The sequence below is a fragment of the Spea bombifrons genome, chromosome 3, assembly GCF_027358695.1.
Source record: "Spea bombifrons isolate aSpeBom1 chromosome 3, aSpeBom1.2.pri, whole genome shotgun sequence".
NCBI lineage: Eukaryota > Metazoa > Chordata > Amphibia > Anura > Pelobatidae > Spea > Spea bombifrons.
In genome coordinates, this window is record NC_071089.1 from 81,590,387 (window position 1) to 81,609,264 (window position 18,878).

General features: G+C 38.8%; 1 protein-coding gene across 2 annotated transcripts in view; it reads left to right on the forward strand.

Annotated features, from left to right (window-relative positions):
- The window catches only part of DIS3L2 (DIS3 like 3'-5' exoribonuclease 2), a 138,878-nt gene that overhangs the window by 56,371 nt on the left and 63,629 nt on the right, over nucleotides 1-18,878 (forward strand). For both annotated transcript variants that reach the window (XM_053460897.1, XM_053460898.1), the window contains 4 exons: nucleotides 880-1,090; nucleotides 10,264-10,361; nucleotides 13,232-13,479; nucleotides 17,754-17,927. In XM_053460897.1, coding sequence (XP_053316872.1) covers nucleotides 880-1,090; nucleotides 10,264-10,361; nucleotides 13,232-13,479; nucleotides 17,754-17,927 — 731 coding nt within the window. The remainder of the gene's footprint in view (nucleotides 1-879; nucleotides 1,091-10,263; nucleotides 10,362-13,231; nucleotides 13,480-17,753; nucleotides 17,928-18,878) is intronic.

Genomic DNA, 18,878 nt, shown 5'->3' on the forward strand with positions numbered 1-18,878 from the left:
TACTTTGCAAAGCTCAAATATATCAAGTGCCTGATAACCAGGAGGTGTTTGAAAGTTGCAGATAGATGAGAACTTAATTACCAAATGGCCAAGCTGTAAATCTTTTAAAAAAAAAATTAACTACTTATTGAAAATCTGGAATTTTTATTGACATAGACTGAGTAAACTTGATTTAGTCTGCTGTTGAGCATGCAAAACTAAGCTGCGTACATTTTTGTTTTTTTAAAGGGGCTGTTATGGCTAATCTCTTGTTAGCTTCTGAATTGGATTGACTCCCTTTTGAGGGGTTGTACTTTAAAATAAGATGTTGTACACTCTGCTTCCCAGAGTGCATTGGCTATGAGGTGTCACAGCAAATAATTGCATGGAATTATCATCCCTTTTACAACCCTATAGATTGTATTTTATTTGTCCTCAAACTATTCTTTCATGTAGATGGGGCACTTGATTATATTGAATACTTAAATTCCAACATGGATAGGGGCCGGGTGATGAAGCAAGTGACATTCTTTCTTTAATGACCAAAGCCATAAATCAGAATTGGAAGAGTGTTGTAGAGAAACCATTCTGAAGACTGATAGGTTGGGACTTTCTTTGCGAATACAACAGAAAGCCAACAGGTGTTCCACCAGCAATTGATGAGAAACCTCTGGATGATCCACACAGCTCCTTACAAGCCATTGTGGTGGTTTTCAGCATGGTCATGTCAGCTGGAGATGGGCTGTGCTCCTCTGCAGCTTACAGTAACATAAACCAATGCAAGCAGATGCCGCATTATAACATTTTTTTTTCTTAATACGTCATATTCCCTTATGAGTGCATAGTATTTCTTTCTTGCATTTTGCTAATGGCTGCATTTGAACCATCTTTTCTTTTCAGGTTGTAAAGCCAGATTCTTGTGATGTTGAGGAAGATGCTGGACGAGCCGCCATACCCAAAAATTCACCATTGGTTCTTTCGGAGCAACATGTCCAGGATGGAGGTGGAAGCCCAGATCTCATTATCGAAGCTCAGTTTGACAGTGACACAGAGGAAGCCAGTTCATTAGTGAGCCGCATGAACAATATTTCTCTTGGCGACCATGGCAAGGGTAAGTGTGTACTTATTGTCCTATCTTCCTTGGAGAACAGTGTGGTTAGAATAAGAAAACTGCCTCCATTTGTGTGGATGAAGTACATAGCAATGCAGATGATCGCTAACCTAAACTCTTGCAAGTATATAGTTTATTTGTAGGCTAAGGAGGGGTTGCGTCAGAAGACGAAGGGCTGCTTGGACAATATGTAATAAATATTTGGAATGAACTTCCAATGGAGATAATGTGGGGAAACCCTGCAAAAGAATTCAAGAAAGCTTGGAATGTACATAATGTTTCTTAGGGAATACACAAGTAAATGGTCTTTCTATACAAGCACATTGGATAGGGTGTTTGGTTCTTTACAGCCATCGCACTCTGTTTCTATATGTTTGTAGTGTTGGTCACATGCAGAAATCCGTGGTCTGGAGAACTTAAATGTAGGTAATGTGAAGGATGCTATGAAACCAGGGATCAGCTGCAAAAGTACCCCAAGAGGTCAAAATAATGCAGACAGATTTGTCTGCCTCTTGGAGCACCAAAACTAAAGGGCTGAGCAATGAGGATGGCCTCTTCCACATTTCTACCATCATGGGAGAGGCCATGACCATGGATTCTGCTTCCTCTTGAAGTGCTCCAGGAAGTGGGGGGAAACGGTGCAAGAAAGAAGAGGACTGACGAACAAGAGACAAAACAAGAATCGGTTCTGCGTTAAAGGAGACGTGGACACAGAAGCAGTTGAAGGAGTAGGTAGAGAGAGTTAGCATGAGTGAATAGACTAACAAGATGCAAACAAATTAGGATCTCTCTGCCATATTTTCATTCGTTAAATTGGGGGTTCTTTCATTTTTGCACATTCGTACGAATTAACAAAACTGGCACATTTTTGTTAAAATTTGTATGAAGTCTAGCTTACCTCTACATGAACCCAGTTAAAACTTGTCACGAGTTCACATTGGAACACTGAACATTTGCTACATTGTTGTACCAAGCAAAGCTCTGACTTTATAGGACTCCATCACAAGCGACATGTTGATCACATACAAGTGGCTGATGTTTCACACCTACCAGTTATCAATTACAAACGTGCTAGACAGCATAGCACTGTTGGTTAACAATCTGCAGGCTGTAGATTAAAGTGTAAAATAAGGGGGGTAAATGTGCATTGTATTTTTATGCAGATTGCATAACTATAATTAGAGAATACATAATTAAATGGAACATACAAAGTTGTGAGCTTACAATCTATTAGGTGGTTGATGGGAATTGGAACACTCTGAATTACCCAACATACAGCGCTACTTTTGCTATCTCACCTGTACTGCTGAGCTCAGGCTACAATGGGAAGGTGCAAGTTTAAGGATTATCCCAATTTTTTCTGTAACCAGGTACACTGTTAATGTGCAGCTATGCAGTGCCGCAAGATGAAAATGAGAAGTGTTTTTTGGGGTTTTTTTTATGTGACAGAGCCCAAGGGGTCACTGTTAAGTGCTGATATATAAGCCACAACACACAATCCTCTTTATACAATATAGTAACGTCGTAGTTTTGCTGGTATTTCTCCTGTTGCAAAGACTGTTGTGTTACTCCTCTGGGAACTGCTTAGTGGACAGTGTGGGTATCTACAGGAGTAACACAGTGAATGCATAGTTGACAGACTACAGTTTTGCCTACATATAAGGAAACTTTAAAGTGGCCTTCCATACTCAACAAAGCTGTAGTGGTTCCAGTCATTGTCTTCAGCCTTCCTTCAGTGAATCACTATCGGCTATTGATTCCTCCTTTGTTACTCATTAAATGCACCTGCTCACCTTCCTATATCTCTGAAATCTTTAATGCCCTCAAGGTGCATTTCAGTCATAGATTATATTAACTAGTCATAAATAGGAATACTGTAGTAAACAGTTTATATTTGCAATCATTTTTGTAAGATGTGTACCTATAGATTAGAAACAACCTGTTCAGCATTGACTAGACTTTCCAAAGCAGGTGTCCATACTGCATTAACCTGTGTAGCAAACTAGGTAACGTGGTTTGAGATGACATGTGCATTGCCCATTTCAACAGAGAATGATTAGAGCTGATGTGTAAATATATGTATGACAGGAAAATGGTTTAAAAAATCAAGGGAAATCGCTTGGGTCTCAAGACAGAAATTGACAAGTGGTTTATTTTTGGAGGCTATAGCACAGGTAGGGATGTGTGTTTAAATAGTGTTGAGTAAGGTATAGGCGTCCTTGTAACACAAGCCAACATTTTGTATGCAAAACAGTATTTTATCAGGAGAAACTTTATTACCTGTTATACTTGGCTTCCCAGGTGGGTACTCAACTAAGACTTGCATGTCTCTCAAACATCCATGAATGAAAGTTCTCCTAGTTGATAGCATTGGCCAATTCAGCCAGTGAAAACACTGCTGTCTGATGGGCTGACTATAGTTTTGTGTCAGAACATAGCTTACAAGAAAGTGGAATGTTTCTGCAGCTTCACTAACCATAATAAAAGACCAAACCCGCTAAGATCATTCTACTAAGAAGGGCTAAGCTGGTGTTCTACAATCCATAGTTCCGCAAGTAATGGTACAAAGACTTTCTAGATTTCTTCTAATATTGGCTATGCATTATGCGAGTTCAAACTGGAACGTGACAGGGTTTTCCCTTAACGATGCACAGCAAACTAACGGTTTTGAAATGTTTAACTTCCTGCAAATCCTGCTTTAGTTAATACACTTCGTATTTTTTACATAATTTGACAGGTTTATTAATTTATTTTTTAAGAACCAGTTATGTAAGCAAGTGTGTTTGCTATGTGTTGGTGAATAAGAAAAAGCCGAAGCTTGTAGGGACCAATATGGAGGAATCAAATACCCTAGTACTTTCTGCAGTGTTATTTTTGGGTGTGAAGATTCTTCTGGTGCCTGTATCAACCCTTTTTTTGTTGGACCTGAAATAGTTAATGATTAAGCAGAACTTGGGTGTAAAATTTGCAGTGTAACTTAAACCAGAGGTTACATTTACTGCATGGCTGTAAAAACACCAGTTTACGTGACTGGTGGTCCCTTTTTTAATGAAAAGGATGTTAACGTGCAGTCACCATGAGTAACCTCCTCTAACTACGCTATGCAAATGTTTTGTTAACCTCAAAATAGGCACTTTCCTGCTATTTCGGAAGCCTGGGAACACTTGGAGAAATCTCTGAAAACATAAGCTTTCAGGAAAGTGGATTTTAATCTCCTGTTCTCAAGCCAACACTGCTCCTTTTGATTAAAGGTGGAACTTGGAAGAGTAACTTTACATTGCCTGGGATAAGGGCTTTGAAAAGTCAACTTTCAGCGGTAGAACACAGAGTTTATAAAGATGGTTGAATAAATCCTCATGTCAGCATAAACACCTGTTGAATTACTTTTTGGGTTTAGGACACCATAAAATCATGGTAACTCCCATGTTACTTATCCAGAATTTGGCAATTTAGCTGAAAGTGACATTGACTGGTCCTGCCTCAGCAAGCTTCTCCCTGAGAAACTGAGTTTGTCCTGCAAAATGTTGTGATCTCCTACAAAAAACTTGATATTATGCAGGGTCATTATGTCCTTATGGTGTAACCAACTTCCTGATCTCTGATTAAGTGGCTTGGTGACTCCTACGTTTTTTGTTTTCAGTTTAGTTTTTACATGTGATTTATTTTCAAATATCAGTGACTCAAACAATATAGCTGAATGAAACCTATTAGTGAAGCTGTGTTTCAGAAGGCTTTTCGTGCCAGCTGTTGACCACCTGTGGGCAGGGAACACCACTGTGTAAGCTACGTACGTCTGCAGCATTGAACTCTCCCAGTGGATTCTCCCCTATCTGCTGAATTCAGAATGGAAACAATGTGTGTACATAATATGTATTTTCACCTAGGCTAGTTGGAATCTGCTCCTTTTCTGAGTTTGTCCCTTTTAATACAAATCCTGCAAATTGATGGGTTTAAAATAGTTTATATGTTGCACATCTGTCCACTACTGGAGGAAGTCTGCAGCTGGGTGAATGACAAATAGAAGTAAAGCACAAGCGGTCCAGGTTAATGCAGTCACATACACGTAACCATCCTATACATCTTAATTATCACTGGCGTTTCTTTGGAAAACTTTCCCAAAAGCTTTTCTACTTGGATTTCAGCCTCTTTCATTTTAAGTTCTGAGCTCATGTAGATTTGGCAGCTGAGGCGCAGTGTGTGAGTTGTTCAGCCACGCTGTAGGCCTCCCCCCATGAGCATAGACTATTCCCCGAACGAAGGATTTTTTCTTTATTATTAAAATGATAAAATGCACCTTAAAATAATTAGAACCATTTAGGACAGAAGGGAAAAATGGATTTAAATGTCGTCATATCATATTTTTAGTTTGAGGATAAGACATGGTAAAGCCACTATACAGCAGCTATCTAGTTTCGCCAGATCCATCATGGTTTTTTTTATTTTTTTTATTTTATAGCTATGGATCATCAGAGGTGGGTTTTCTCTGGGCATTGTGATCATGAGTCTCTTTCAGTCTGGGCTTATTGGACCTCTGTGCATGTTAACGCAACTACTTATCAGATTACAACATATTGTAAAGACTTCTATCACACCATAGCTATGAGGTAATACCTTGCTTTTCGACTCATTTTGAAAAACAAAAAAAAATTGCTGCCATGTTTTATTTACTTTTTTAACACATGGCTATTGGAGCATTATGTAAGTAATTCAGCAGAACCTGGGGAAAAACTTGATTCCGTAACTTCTTGCTTTCCTAACATTTTATTTCTCTGTGTAAGTTTCCATTTTTTTTTTTGATTTTTTTTTGGGGTGAGGTCGAGGACAAAGCCGGAGTCTGCCTAAATTTCCAGTAGTTGACAACTGTAATATATATTTATTGTAAGCATCCTGTGTGAGCAAGGACACATTACTTCATTTCCCTCAATCTTTCTGCAGTAAAACCCCCTTTGGATTCTCTCCATCCTTTAACGTCCGTGTCTGAACTAAAGTCAACTTGAACAGATAAGGCTTGACTGCAATCTAAAGACTGTATGCCTGCTGAAGGAACTGTACAATTTATAAATTAACAATAAAGTGGCACCCAGCCCAAGGTGCGGCTTATTAGGAAATGATTAGAAGTACAGGCAGGATGTAGGATTGCCCAAGAAAGGGTGGCCTCGGCATGTGCACCATGACAGATGTTAGTTTTCTAAGGTGTTAGACTAAGTCTGCCCGAAGCATGGTTACGGGTGCTGTAGACGTGCTTGGCTGTTTAAGACCCACGTGTGTTCTTTTTTGGGTTGGGCATGTAACTGTAAAGCAGTGTTTGTTCTTCTGCATGGCCTTCCTGTTTGATTGTTTCGACTTGCACCAAAGCTAGAAATAGGTATACCGTAATCCCATCACTCACACTTCTACGTTTTCCCTGTTCAATTGTTGATGCATGTCTGTCAAATTTCCCCTTAAGTGTGAGTGTGCTTATTTCAAAAGGATAGCTCTATCTTGTTCTATTTCAGGCAAGGAACTGAGTTTAGTGATTAAGATGTAATATTCTTCGCTCCAAGTGGCCTCCGTAACGTTTACAAGCTACCACTCATGGACTGCACGCTAAAGGGGTGTGAGCTATCTACTAGCCTTTATTGAAACACTCGTTGTGTAGAAATAGATTTCCTGATATAATCTTTTGTTTAGCTTTTTAAACCCTATTATTGATTTGAACATGTCTTAATGCTGTGTAATCTCTTAACACTTGCATCCCTCCCCTTTTTTGTGCAGAATTGTGTGGGTTTCTCCCCCCCCCCATTGAAATGACTAGTAAAAGGTCTAAGCGATTTAGCAAACTTTATATTCAAGTTGAACTTAAGCATTTCTGACTAGGACGTAAATGGACAGTCTAATGTCCCTGACTTCCCTACTACAGAAGAATGCATTTAAACAGCCAGTCGGCAGCAGGAAAGTGTTCCCACTGAAATCAATGGGGGGACTTTGCACATTCACACTAGGGTCTAAGTGTGAAAGGTGCAAATGTATGGATTCTGCAAGTTTTCCCATTTGCAAAGCTAACCACATGAAAATTAGTAATTTCAGAAACTGCAGCTCTTTGTCTACTGTGTGTGTGTGTGTGTGTGTGTGTGTGTGTGTGTACACGTTTTTTGAACTTATTTTTCTATCAGGAATTTTTCTCATATATGTGTTTTGACAAACCCTGTAGCATGAGGGCCATAAATGTCAGTTAGGGATCTTCAGCACAGTCCTCTAGGGCAGCGAGTTGTAGCAAATAGTGCTTTATTTTGAAAAGCTCTAAACGCCCCAAAACAAAATCGTAAAAGAAACAACTTGGCCCCCAATTGGAGCCCTCTCTAACTATACTGACCAGCCCAAACATCCACTAACTAGACCTCCCAGCCAGACCCTGCTAAGCCAAGCTCTGGAACCCCCCCCCCCATTAATGCCCAGCACTTGTCTGGTGCAGGCCCCATAGGAATCCCGGACCGGATCCTGCAGACCTCTAGCCTCTTAGAAAAGTCTAAGCTGTGATCATTGCATATATAATTACAAAGGTGCCTGGGACTTATTTGGCAGTCCCAAGACCCAGTATTACAAGTGTCTGGCTCGTTATTCAAGACCTTTGCTTGAATAATCAGAGAAGCGTTTCATAGATAATGTCATTGCTTATAATTCGAGGAGATCCAAAATATGTGATTCTGAGCAGCTGGTTTCATCCATTGTGTTCTGAATAAAATCTGCAAATGTGCTGGGCTGGTATTGCAAATCGGCAAAACGATTCGACGGCCAGGATGGCTTTTTCATTCAGCTGGCTATGATGTGCAGAAAATGTATAGAGGTTATTGGATGACATTTTCCTACCCTGATTGAAAAACTTAAACTGCCTTTAAGCACACATACCTGTACTTTTAGACCGTGGCAACTCTAGAAACAATATATAGGGGGGGCACACAAGATACCACAGTCAAACTGGGGGGCATTCATAATTTCCACCATTAAATCATACCACTGAGAAAATATATATATATTATATATATTATATATAATATATAATATATATTGCCAAAAGTAATGTGCTATGGAATGATACTTTTGTTATTGGACTAACATTGTACCTGAAGCCACAATTTAGTACGACTAATCCTTAAAATAAAATTATAGCATAAATAACACAATACCTTAACTTTTCCACTAAATGATTTCAGGGCCTTGATAGTTTGTCCCCTGAAGTCAATACAACTTCAGGAGGGCATTTTATCTCTGGATAAGTATAAATTAAATAATTCCAACTGCCAGGAAACAGATAACCAAACACACACACAAACACGGGCTCTGTCGCACCGACACCCAGACACACACACCAGGACAGGCTCTGTCACACTGACACACAAACACACACACCAGGACAGGCTCTGCCAAACCAATACCCAAACACACACCAGGACAGGCTCTGCCACACCGACACCCAAACACACACACCCGGACAGGCTGTGCCGCACTAACAACTATACGCACACACACACCCCAGGACAGGCTCTGGTACACTGATAACCAAAAACACACAAACAGCAGGACACAATCTACATCACTATCTACATCAGGATGGATTTTTCACACTGCATTGTTGTTTATACCCCCTTAGTGTTTTTGACCCTTGTGTATTGATGCCCCAGCCAGCACCCTTTTAGTATAGATTAATGTGGTGCCCCCACACCCTTGTATAATCACCTCCAGCCACCACTATTTGTATTAATGCCCCCAGCAAGCCCCTCCTTTTATTATTGATTTATGTGATGGCCCATCACATATACGCATTAGACATGCATTTTTATCTACATAATGAGTACTTATCTCTTTGAAGTAAAGACTATGATTGAAACATGATTTCAAAATTACAGCTGAACTGGCAGTTTCGTTAATATTAGTTCCTGCTGCCGATATAGATAGATAGATATAGATTGGATCCTGCTGACAAACCCAGCGTTGCATGCACAGATCAATTGAAATTCACTTGTGATCTCAGCACTGAAGGTATATATCAAATCAACAGAATCAGACATACAAATCCTGTATTTGCAGGTATACAATAACAATATATAAAACGTAGCATTGCAGGTATAGATCAAATAAATACATGGAAACAACATTGCAGGTATTATCATATTTGCTCGATTATAAGACAATTATAAGGCAATTGCCCCCCTGTAGCGACTCCACTGCTTTTAGATGTGAGGCATTTTTACCTATGGGGTTAGTGTCACTGGCTGGCAGTCTTGGTTACCGATAAATAATGGGTTCTGTTCAATAAAGTTGTTTAACTTACAGGATTTTCACTTTATGCAAAATATTATAAAATCAGAGCTCCGGTAGCATTTTACTGCAGGGAAACTTGGTTATCGCTGTTTAACGCATTGCTAAATCAGTGAGAAGTCATCAAAATTATGGAATTATGCATTTATGAAGGGTCAGCTTGACCTTCTTTGAGAAAATTACCAGTTTTGGCCTTTCATAATATTCATATTATTTCATATTTAGTAAAGTTAAGGAACTGAAGCCACAACTGTTGGTGAGAACATTTGCATATACTTATGTGACATCTAAACAATTGACATCGATTTCCTCACTAGATTATGTAGGGGATATTTTTATTAATATTGTGGTGTAGTTGAGTATTTTATTGGTAATCTTTTGACAAAAATATTAATATTCACTAATTTATACTAAATCTAGGCCTGCAACTATTACTCCATCTCAGATGATCCAGATCCCATCAAGACTATGGAAGGAAAACTAGAGTGATGAAACTGAGGGATATACTATGAGTTAATACAATACAATAAACATTGAGATTGAAATTCCCACTTAAAAGGGCGTAGCTCTCTCTCTTCCCCTCTACATTTTCCCCCAACCTTCTATACCCGCTTGCATATGTAGTAGGATAGGTTGGTCATTGCTACGGTGCATCTTAATTTGTTGGTCATTGCTGTGCATTTTTCCATTGTTCTTTGTCATAATTAAACCATTTTGGGGACATTAATATTCAGAGCAACAGAGATGAAACCTTGTTCAGTTATTAAATGTAGACTGTTCGTTGTAAATTACCCAAACTAAAGGCTGGTGAATGTTTTATTCAGAAGAGCACAAAAGCTTATTCCTGAACTGATATTATACATATTGTTTCCCTTTAGCTTCTAAAGAACATCAAACAAGTGCTGTGGAGTCAAATGCATTGTCTACGCAAAACACCAGGCATCTACCAGACACCTGCCTTCAGAAGACTGCAAAGGTAGCGTTCTTCCTTCCTTAAATATTTCATATTGAGAACAATATAGGAATTAAGCACTGTATATTTTGCATATCATGATGGTTCTACTTATGTCCAAAATGTGGTCCTGAAGGATTCTAAATGGCTTCAGTCTGCATGAACATCTGGTTACCTTCTCAGTTTAATTGAATTGGGTCTGACAATTATAATACCTAATTTGGACATTGTTGGCTTGCATCTGCTGAGCCACAGCAACTGAAGCTAAAATGCTTGTTTGTTTTTGTTTTGTGAGGTCAGTCAGGATGAAAGCCACTTAGAAGAAAACGGTCTTCAAACCTATGTAGAGATGCATTCTGTAATTGGGGCATACTGTTCAAGAAATGTGGTTATGTGTAGATATTTGGTGATGGCATTAGAGTGAGTAGCTTACGTTGCTTATGCATCAACTGCATTGGTTTGGGATATTGAGGTAAGCAGTATTTGTCTACAGTTTTCTGAAAAATACCTTGGGCTAATGCTCACAGTTGTGTTCCTCTGTAGAATACAACTTCAGTAGCTAAAGTATGTTTACTAATCAATAATTTAGGTTGGTGGATGTCCTCTAGCAGGTTATTAAAGAAAAGAAAAAGGCATGTGCCGCATTTTAAAGATAAGGCATTGAACAAGCAACTTGTATATCAGAAGCATATTCCTTAGAGTTATGGTGGTCAGGACAACTTGGCATCTTAGCCAGCAATTATTTATTTTCATTACAAGTTATAATTGTCAAGCAAAGAAACAGGATCCTCCAAATAGCTGTCTTGCCATAAAGCAGTAGTTTTGAAATGTTTAAATGGTTGAAATCTCTCAATAAATGTTGTTTTATGCAACTGCACTTATTTTATTGGAAGTTATCAGTCTGTCAAGTATGAGATCTCTGGTCCTATGTAAGGAATGTTTGTTCTCATAGGGATTAGGAAATCTTTATTATAAGAGCTTTGTAAACAGTCTGATCATCACAGATCTGAAATCGGGCAAAAACTTACATCTACGCCTTTGAAACTTTCAAGACCTTGGAGAATGAATCGACCAGTTTACCTCTCATGTGCTAAGAAATTGCACCTAATTTACTGATTCTGGTATTTTAGTGGGATGCCAGACAGCTCTCACACAGAAATGTTTTGGCCTTTTTTCCATCGTTTAGTTGGGCAAGTTTGTATACACACACACATACTTGCAGAAAAAGTATGTGAACGTACCTGCATTTCTGCATGCTTTGACAATTTGTTGTAATCTAATCCAAACCGCAACAATAGACTAACACTTTCCTTCAACTTACAACATACAAAGCAATTTCACATTTTCATTGTGTAAACATGGTGCAGGGTGGAAAGAGTATCTCAACCCCTAGGCCCCCATGCAGTCATGGTCTCCAAAAAACAGCGAGTCCAATCAATTGCATTGGTCAGAGTTCCATTGCCATATAAAAAACAGACAAAAGGACCACAGCACCTTAAAGACCAGTCGTGTAAGTTCTTAAAGCCTATATTGGCAATAGTTCTGTTGAAATTGACAGGGTACTTCTGTCTCTTGCTCTGTACCGGTGTGGTATTGACCTAAAGTTTTGTTAGAGTATGCCTTTACTGAACACGCTATACATGGATTTATCTTGGCCCATGTGTGCCTCTACTGTGGAGGTGTATAGACATGTACGGTTCTGAGCACAGCGCCAATAGCTTTAGGCAGACAACGACTCGGCTTCGCAAATGCACCAATAGAACGCTAGAAACACAAGACTAACACCTGTTGGGTTTCAGGGTACTAGATTTTTATTTCTTGTTAAAACTTAGTGATACATGGGAGATTTTCTCTTGATGTAACCTGTCCTTGCTCCAAAATTGAACAAACACCAATTAAAATAACTAATTATAAATAATAACTAATAATAAATAATAAAAAAAAAAAAAAAATCTGTGAACCATGCGTCCAACAAAAGATCTTTTTGCATTGAACAAACTAACAGTTCCATTTTTCATCAGAAGAAACACAAACTTTTTTTTTTAAATTATTCCTAAGGAAGTCAATTTGTTACGCCAACTCTGCTGCCTAGGAATACTTCAACTCGCGTTGAGCTACGTATTGCTACCATAGCTTTGTGGCAGCACAGTTACTTTAAATCAGCTTTGCCAGGCCCTGGTCTAGGGTGGAATAGACTTTTCCTCTCATCTAAAGCTGTTGGAAGCAGCTTTATAGTAATTCATGTAGTAATATAAGTTATTGCATCTGTAGTCATTGGCTATAACCCCTGCGCATATGCTTCCAAATATTATATATTGTTTTTTTATTTTATTTTTTATGGGCATTTCCTTTGAGACCTTTAGTATTTTGCTATGTAGAATTAAAATTGGAATTGTTATGGCGTCTAACCATTTGTAGTCAAGCCTACTCAAGTACCTACATTACAACAGGTTAACCTTACTCAAGTCAGAGTTACACAGACTGGTAAGAATTCCTTTTTAATCTTGTGCAAGTTATGTATTGGTTCATATAGCACCATCATATTATGCAGCACTGTTGCGTTGGGTTTGTATTGTAATTTTTTTGTACAGGACATTGTTTTTCATTACATTGGTCAAAACAGCCAAACATTTTTTTTCCTGTAAACATAGTCACTAGTGACAAACGTACTATTATGGACAGTGAATGTGCTGTGTCTTGTTTTGTGTTTCCTCATAAAAGCTATTCTAATTTCAAGTAGCGTATTATCGTGTCTATGGGCTGTCCAAATTTCACAAACATATTTGAATTGCATTGTGAAGAAAGAATGCCTGAAACTTAGGAAGTAGTTAGTACTGTGCTATCATATGCATTCCGTAGATAATTAATGTACACGCATCTTCTGCACTTTACAGGTTGTTTACGTTTTAGAGAAGAAACACTCAAGGGCAGCCACTGGCTTCATCAAACCACTAGGAGACAAGAGTAGAGAGGCTGCTAAGAAGTATGCCTTATTTTCACCAGTGGACCACAGAGTCCCACGCATATATATTCCACTGGTGGATTGTCCAGACGGGTTTGCTGTACGGCCCCAGGATTATGCCAACACACTCTTCATTTGCCGTATCACTGCCTGGAAGGAGGACAGCAACTTTGCCGAGGGGTAAGTGTATAAAATCATATAGCTGATGCACACCTTAAACTAAAGGGAAAAGTGCAAAACCCTGCATCAGTGTCCAGTCTCTGCAATCCTTGCAGAGGCTTCCTTCTGGAAGGGTTTATAGAATTCCCCAGGTTATAGGTAGTATGTTTCAGAATTGGAGAATGACCAAGACGAGTTTATTTCAGAAAATGTTTGGATAGAGGTGGAGAGCTTTTGATTTAAAATGTTTCTAAGATGTATGCAACGTGATTCTCAGTTATCCAAAGTATAATACGTTAGATGTGGAAATTAGGGTTGCCTGGTTAAACCAGATGTAAATGCTAATGTTTCTAAGAAGAGCTGTTTAATTTTTACCTGCTTTCTTTGGGTGCGTATGTTTTTGTGTAGGTTTTGGCACCTATGTGCCAATAATGAGAAATGTTTCCTGCTATTAAAATTATTTTGGCTATGACATGGAACACTGAACTTCTGGAGTTCAGATTTTTCCTTAATTGTAAAAAAATTGAGGTTAGGTGTCCTCTGTGATTTGTATAGGCCGGGTGACTAGTTGCATCCTCTGTGGAAAGTCCAATTCAAAATCATAGCTGTAAATATGAGAGCAGCAATGAGCAATCAGACATTTTGGACTGAAACATGGTCTTGTGATGCCTTAAAAGACTGACATGTCCATCACAGCTGCAGTGTGAGAATGAGAAAAGAGGAAAGAATAATATAATTGATGATGATTAGAGTAAATGAATCTGACATGCATCTAATTGCTAGGTTAAGGGTTGCACAGAGGAAGCACCCTGGGTGCGGCTAATAAACCACAGAGAACCATGCTAAAATTGAGAGAGAATCACGCTTTCCTGATCCACAAGAGAGCTTTGTGGCTTTACCGCTGACCAGTTCACTTGGAGTTTGAGGCACAGATGACACGGCGAGATCGCCAAGCAGGAAAACCTATGTATCCACACAGGGGTATTATACTTCATGCCAAGTGATTCACTTTTCTATTACAGCCATTGTGCGCAACAGAAACCTTAATCCAAAAATGACATGAAATCTCTTCTGTGTTTCTCATTCTAAAAATAAATAGAATGCTGTTAAACATTTAAATGAATGGCTTATAGTCGGCACATATGACATCTGCTTTTAATAACTTCTTAAATAGGTGTTTTCATATCAGTGGCCTATTTGTATACAGACTTGCCAGCTTGCATTTATTTGCTTTACGTGCCAACTACCGATTAATGAATATAAAGTGTACCCATGCATAATATTCTACTCCAAGACACGAGATCAAAAGAATACACAGGTATGATTGAGGTTGCTCTCTCTACAAAACAAACCATGGGACAGCATTTTGTAAGGCAACCTTCCAAGATGCCTTGTGCCCAACAGACCGACAAAAAAAGGAACATAACAAACTAGTGTGACGGTTTGTCTTGCCCCAACACTAATCCGCGTCTCAGCATGCCATCTGAAGGCCCTCCATGAAATGTGATTGGCTGCAGACCAGAATGCTGCAGACCAGAATGCTGCAGACCAGAATGCTGCAGACCAGAATGCTGCAGACCAGAATGCCGAGGATCAAACCGCACCATGTAAGCCTTGGATATTACCAGACAGGTGTGAAATTATTTTACGTCTGGCCCGGGCCATCTGCACAGGAGGGCAGACTGGTACAGCCGCCCAAGGTCTTGCCTTTATATAAATTCTTAAACCGTATATAGGAAAAAATGGAATGATCTGTTTCATTACTACACTACCCCACAGTGACTGGTCATTCATCCATGCTGTTTGCTGAGTAAATATTCTTCCCTGTAACTCTTAGACAGATGCATACAGAAGTGGTCGATGTCTTTGGCCTAGAAATAAAAACTAATCTGTGCCCTAGACTTAAGTGATTTGTGTGAGGAGTATAGTGTCTGATTGCAGCACCTTTGTGTTTATGTAGCAGATGTATCGGTATTTTTCCCAGGTATCTGTCAATTCTTTCCATTTCATTTACTTCTATTACAGCTGCCACCATATCAGTTTGTTTCCGATGGAATCTATAGACTAGGCTGGGTTGTTTGGAACCCTCTATATTAAGTATATCTTTCTTAAAAACTCTTCTCATCTTGTTTTTTTCTTTTTTCTCCTTCTCTCTATTCCATGCATTATCACATCTAGAGGTTATCTTGATATTTAATGTAGCATGTGCTACACACTGCTCTTTCAAGTAGCTGCTGTCTTGAGCATTTAGCAGCACTAGTTTTGGACAGGTAGTCAATACATTTGTGTTTATATCGTTACGGTATTCTGGGAAGCCTTCACTGCTACTTGTTTGACTAATGCTGTGTTGATGAAAGACATAGCTTTATTATTGTTGGCTTTAATTGAAGTCCCACATCTGAGCATTTAAACCTCATTTACATATGTTTTAATTTTCTTAACAGTTGATGTTTCATCAGCTGGCAGGGTATTGCTATTTCTAGTCTGCATTTTCTGTCCAGGAAATCTGTTTACAAAAGGGAATATTTACCTTGAAGTGTTAATTGTGCTGTATGTAGGAATGAGCCATATGGGTTCGCCATCTCCAGAATCTGCCAAGGATAAATGGCCTGTTGGTTACTCAGGTCTTAGACATCTGATTCATCAGTGAGGTATGAATAGAGGTTGCAGAATTTGCCTGTTAACATATATACCCAGACCCACTACAGATCCTTGTCCGTAGAATAAAGCCTACATCAACCAGAAAAGGATATGATTAAAATCTGTATCAGTTTATATTCATTCATTTATACATATAATGTGTGTGTGTATGCATGCAGAGGTGGATGAACAAGGAATTTAAACCAATATAATACATTTTTAAAAGTTGTTCAGAGACGCATGCTTTGTGGGTACATTGATTCAGCACTCCAAGTTTTCAGAGGCCTTTATAAACCTTGTGCAGTGAGTTTGATGTTAATGAAGCTAAGAACACTGAACAATCTTCATGGTGGAAGGGATGATGCACATGGAAGAGATGTCTCCCTATTTCATACCTAGGAGTGGCCACAGAACGTCATTATGACTGTAATTTCCTTGACAAGCTTTTGTTTGGGCAAGAATGTTATGTCTTATTCTAGGCAGCTTAATAACGGATGAAATCACATCTGCTTTATCCTCAAAGTCCATTGAAAACACTCTGTAAACTGCTGACATGTTGTCCTGGTTTCCTTGTTCTGCTTCTCAGCTTGCAGATATACAGACACTTATGAGATGGATAAGTCTTGACTAGTTCCACAAGTCATGCCTGCTTTTTATACGAAATAGTTCTGCTTCAGCTGAAGCAGAACAGTAGTTTGTGTTTACACAACACCTTTTGTTGTATGCATCTTCAGCGTTAAAGCAGCCTTTAAGAGCTCAACGAAGACAAACTTGGCCAACATAGTTTGGGTGCAAGAGCCCGAAACAATAGAAATTGAACGTGTAACAAAGATCTTAAACTGCTTCCACATGTCTTGTGTATTTTCCTTTTTTGAATTTTTTTTACAAGGTAAATGTTGGTGCTTTAATACATCAAAGTTAGTGGAATTATCTGGCATGGCTTCACACCCAGTTTAGTCTTCATTCAAGAAATCATCCTAAAATAAAACATTTGTCACCCTCTGCGTGAGTGCAATGCCTATACTTTTTGTGTAGTAAAACAAACATGTGTTGTAGGCTTATTTGAACAAATCCATTTGTTTCTCAAAAGCTAAAAAGTCAGGTTTATTGCGCTCTCCCTTTGCTAGAGGGTTCCGGATTATACCCCGATGGCAAAAGGACTAACAGCCGTTGGCACAAATGTTATTCATGTACATGCCGTCAAGCCTAAATGGATGCAGGCTAGCAGCTTTGCTTAGTGTTTTCTATATTAAAACACCCAGTTAGGGCATCAGGAGACCTATTAGATTCTCATTGAAGGAGTAATTAGATAAGACGCTGGGTGCCATATTAGGACTATACCTTTTTATATGTGGTTTATGCCTTTTTATATACAGTCATTGCAAAGAACAAACTGTCTGTAATATTCATAATTTGATCTGTTTAAATCGGAGCTAGCCATCTACGTGCTCTGCTGATATTTATGGGAATAATGGCTAGAGAGCTAGTGCACTTTTCACATATTGTCAGCTGAAACTAGCATCGCCAAGAAATTAAATATCCTGACGAGTTAATGCAAGTCTTATTTCCCCTACCAAGATACCTTGAGTAACTTATCTCGTTTGTTGAAATTAATTCTCTCTCTCTCTCTCTCTCTCCCTCCCTTTGATTTTCAGGAAGCTGATGAAGAGCCTTGGTCAAGCTGGAGAAATTGAGCCAGAGACAGAGGGAATATTAACAGAGTATGGAGTGGATTTCACAGACTTCTCAGAAAAAGTCTTGAAGTGTCTGCCACAGAATTTGCCCTGGTCAATTCCACAAGAGGAATTGAAAAAGAGGAAAGATTTGAGGTGGGTGCAGTGCCCCAGGATGGAACGGTATGCACTGTGGGTGCTGTTTGTGGTAGAGATATGTTGCTCTTTTTGGTTTTCACCTCAGCGTGCACCTTGGGTCAGTTAGGTAGACTACTCTAAAAGCAGCACCTGCAGCACTCTGGCGCTCATGGAAGAGTTTTAAATCAGCAATATGTTTCACCTAGTATATTGCAACAAACCTTCAAGGTTTTTTATTTTTATATTGTATACCTGGTCTCATAACCCTTCAATGCATTTATACATGAAAGCCCACGGTTTTGGTTTTTGAAGTAAAGAATTGTCGTAATTCTTAGTTGCAGCATGTGTCGTATGTATGGCGTAGGTCACAACCTTTTAAAATAAACCATTAAAAAAAATGGATATCTCAAAGAGCTCAAATTTGGGGATTTTCACTGTCCTTTTGAAAGCCTAGAACTTCCATACTTTTAAGTGATTCAGACAGCATTAGAAGTTGTAATGGGTCAGAAACAAATACACAAAAAAAAATGGTACGAATATAAAGATTGTAAAGGCAGATATGTTAAACTGACCTCTTCTGTCTCCCTATGCAATACATATAAATAGTTTACAAAATTAGGCTATTAGGTAGACTTTCTGAATACTGCATAAACTTTGGTGGTACGTATGTAATTGTACCAAGAATATGTATGGGAGAAGTGCAGTGGTATGGGCCTTGGGCTGAAAGTTATGGATATTTTTAACTGTACCTTTTCTAACTGGTAGCTTGGAGGTGAAGCACTGGTCTGTAGGGATAGTAAGATCTGCTTGTTCTGCAAAAGACCAGTGAAAGAGAATGTGAGATGGGCTTAGCTTGTTGACTTATTACTGGAACAATCTGTAGTGATTTTTGTTGTGTGTAAAGCAGTTCTTAGAAATATTTTTTTTTTGGCAAATTATTAAGAAGCCCTTGCACTTGGAGAGATTGGG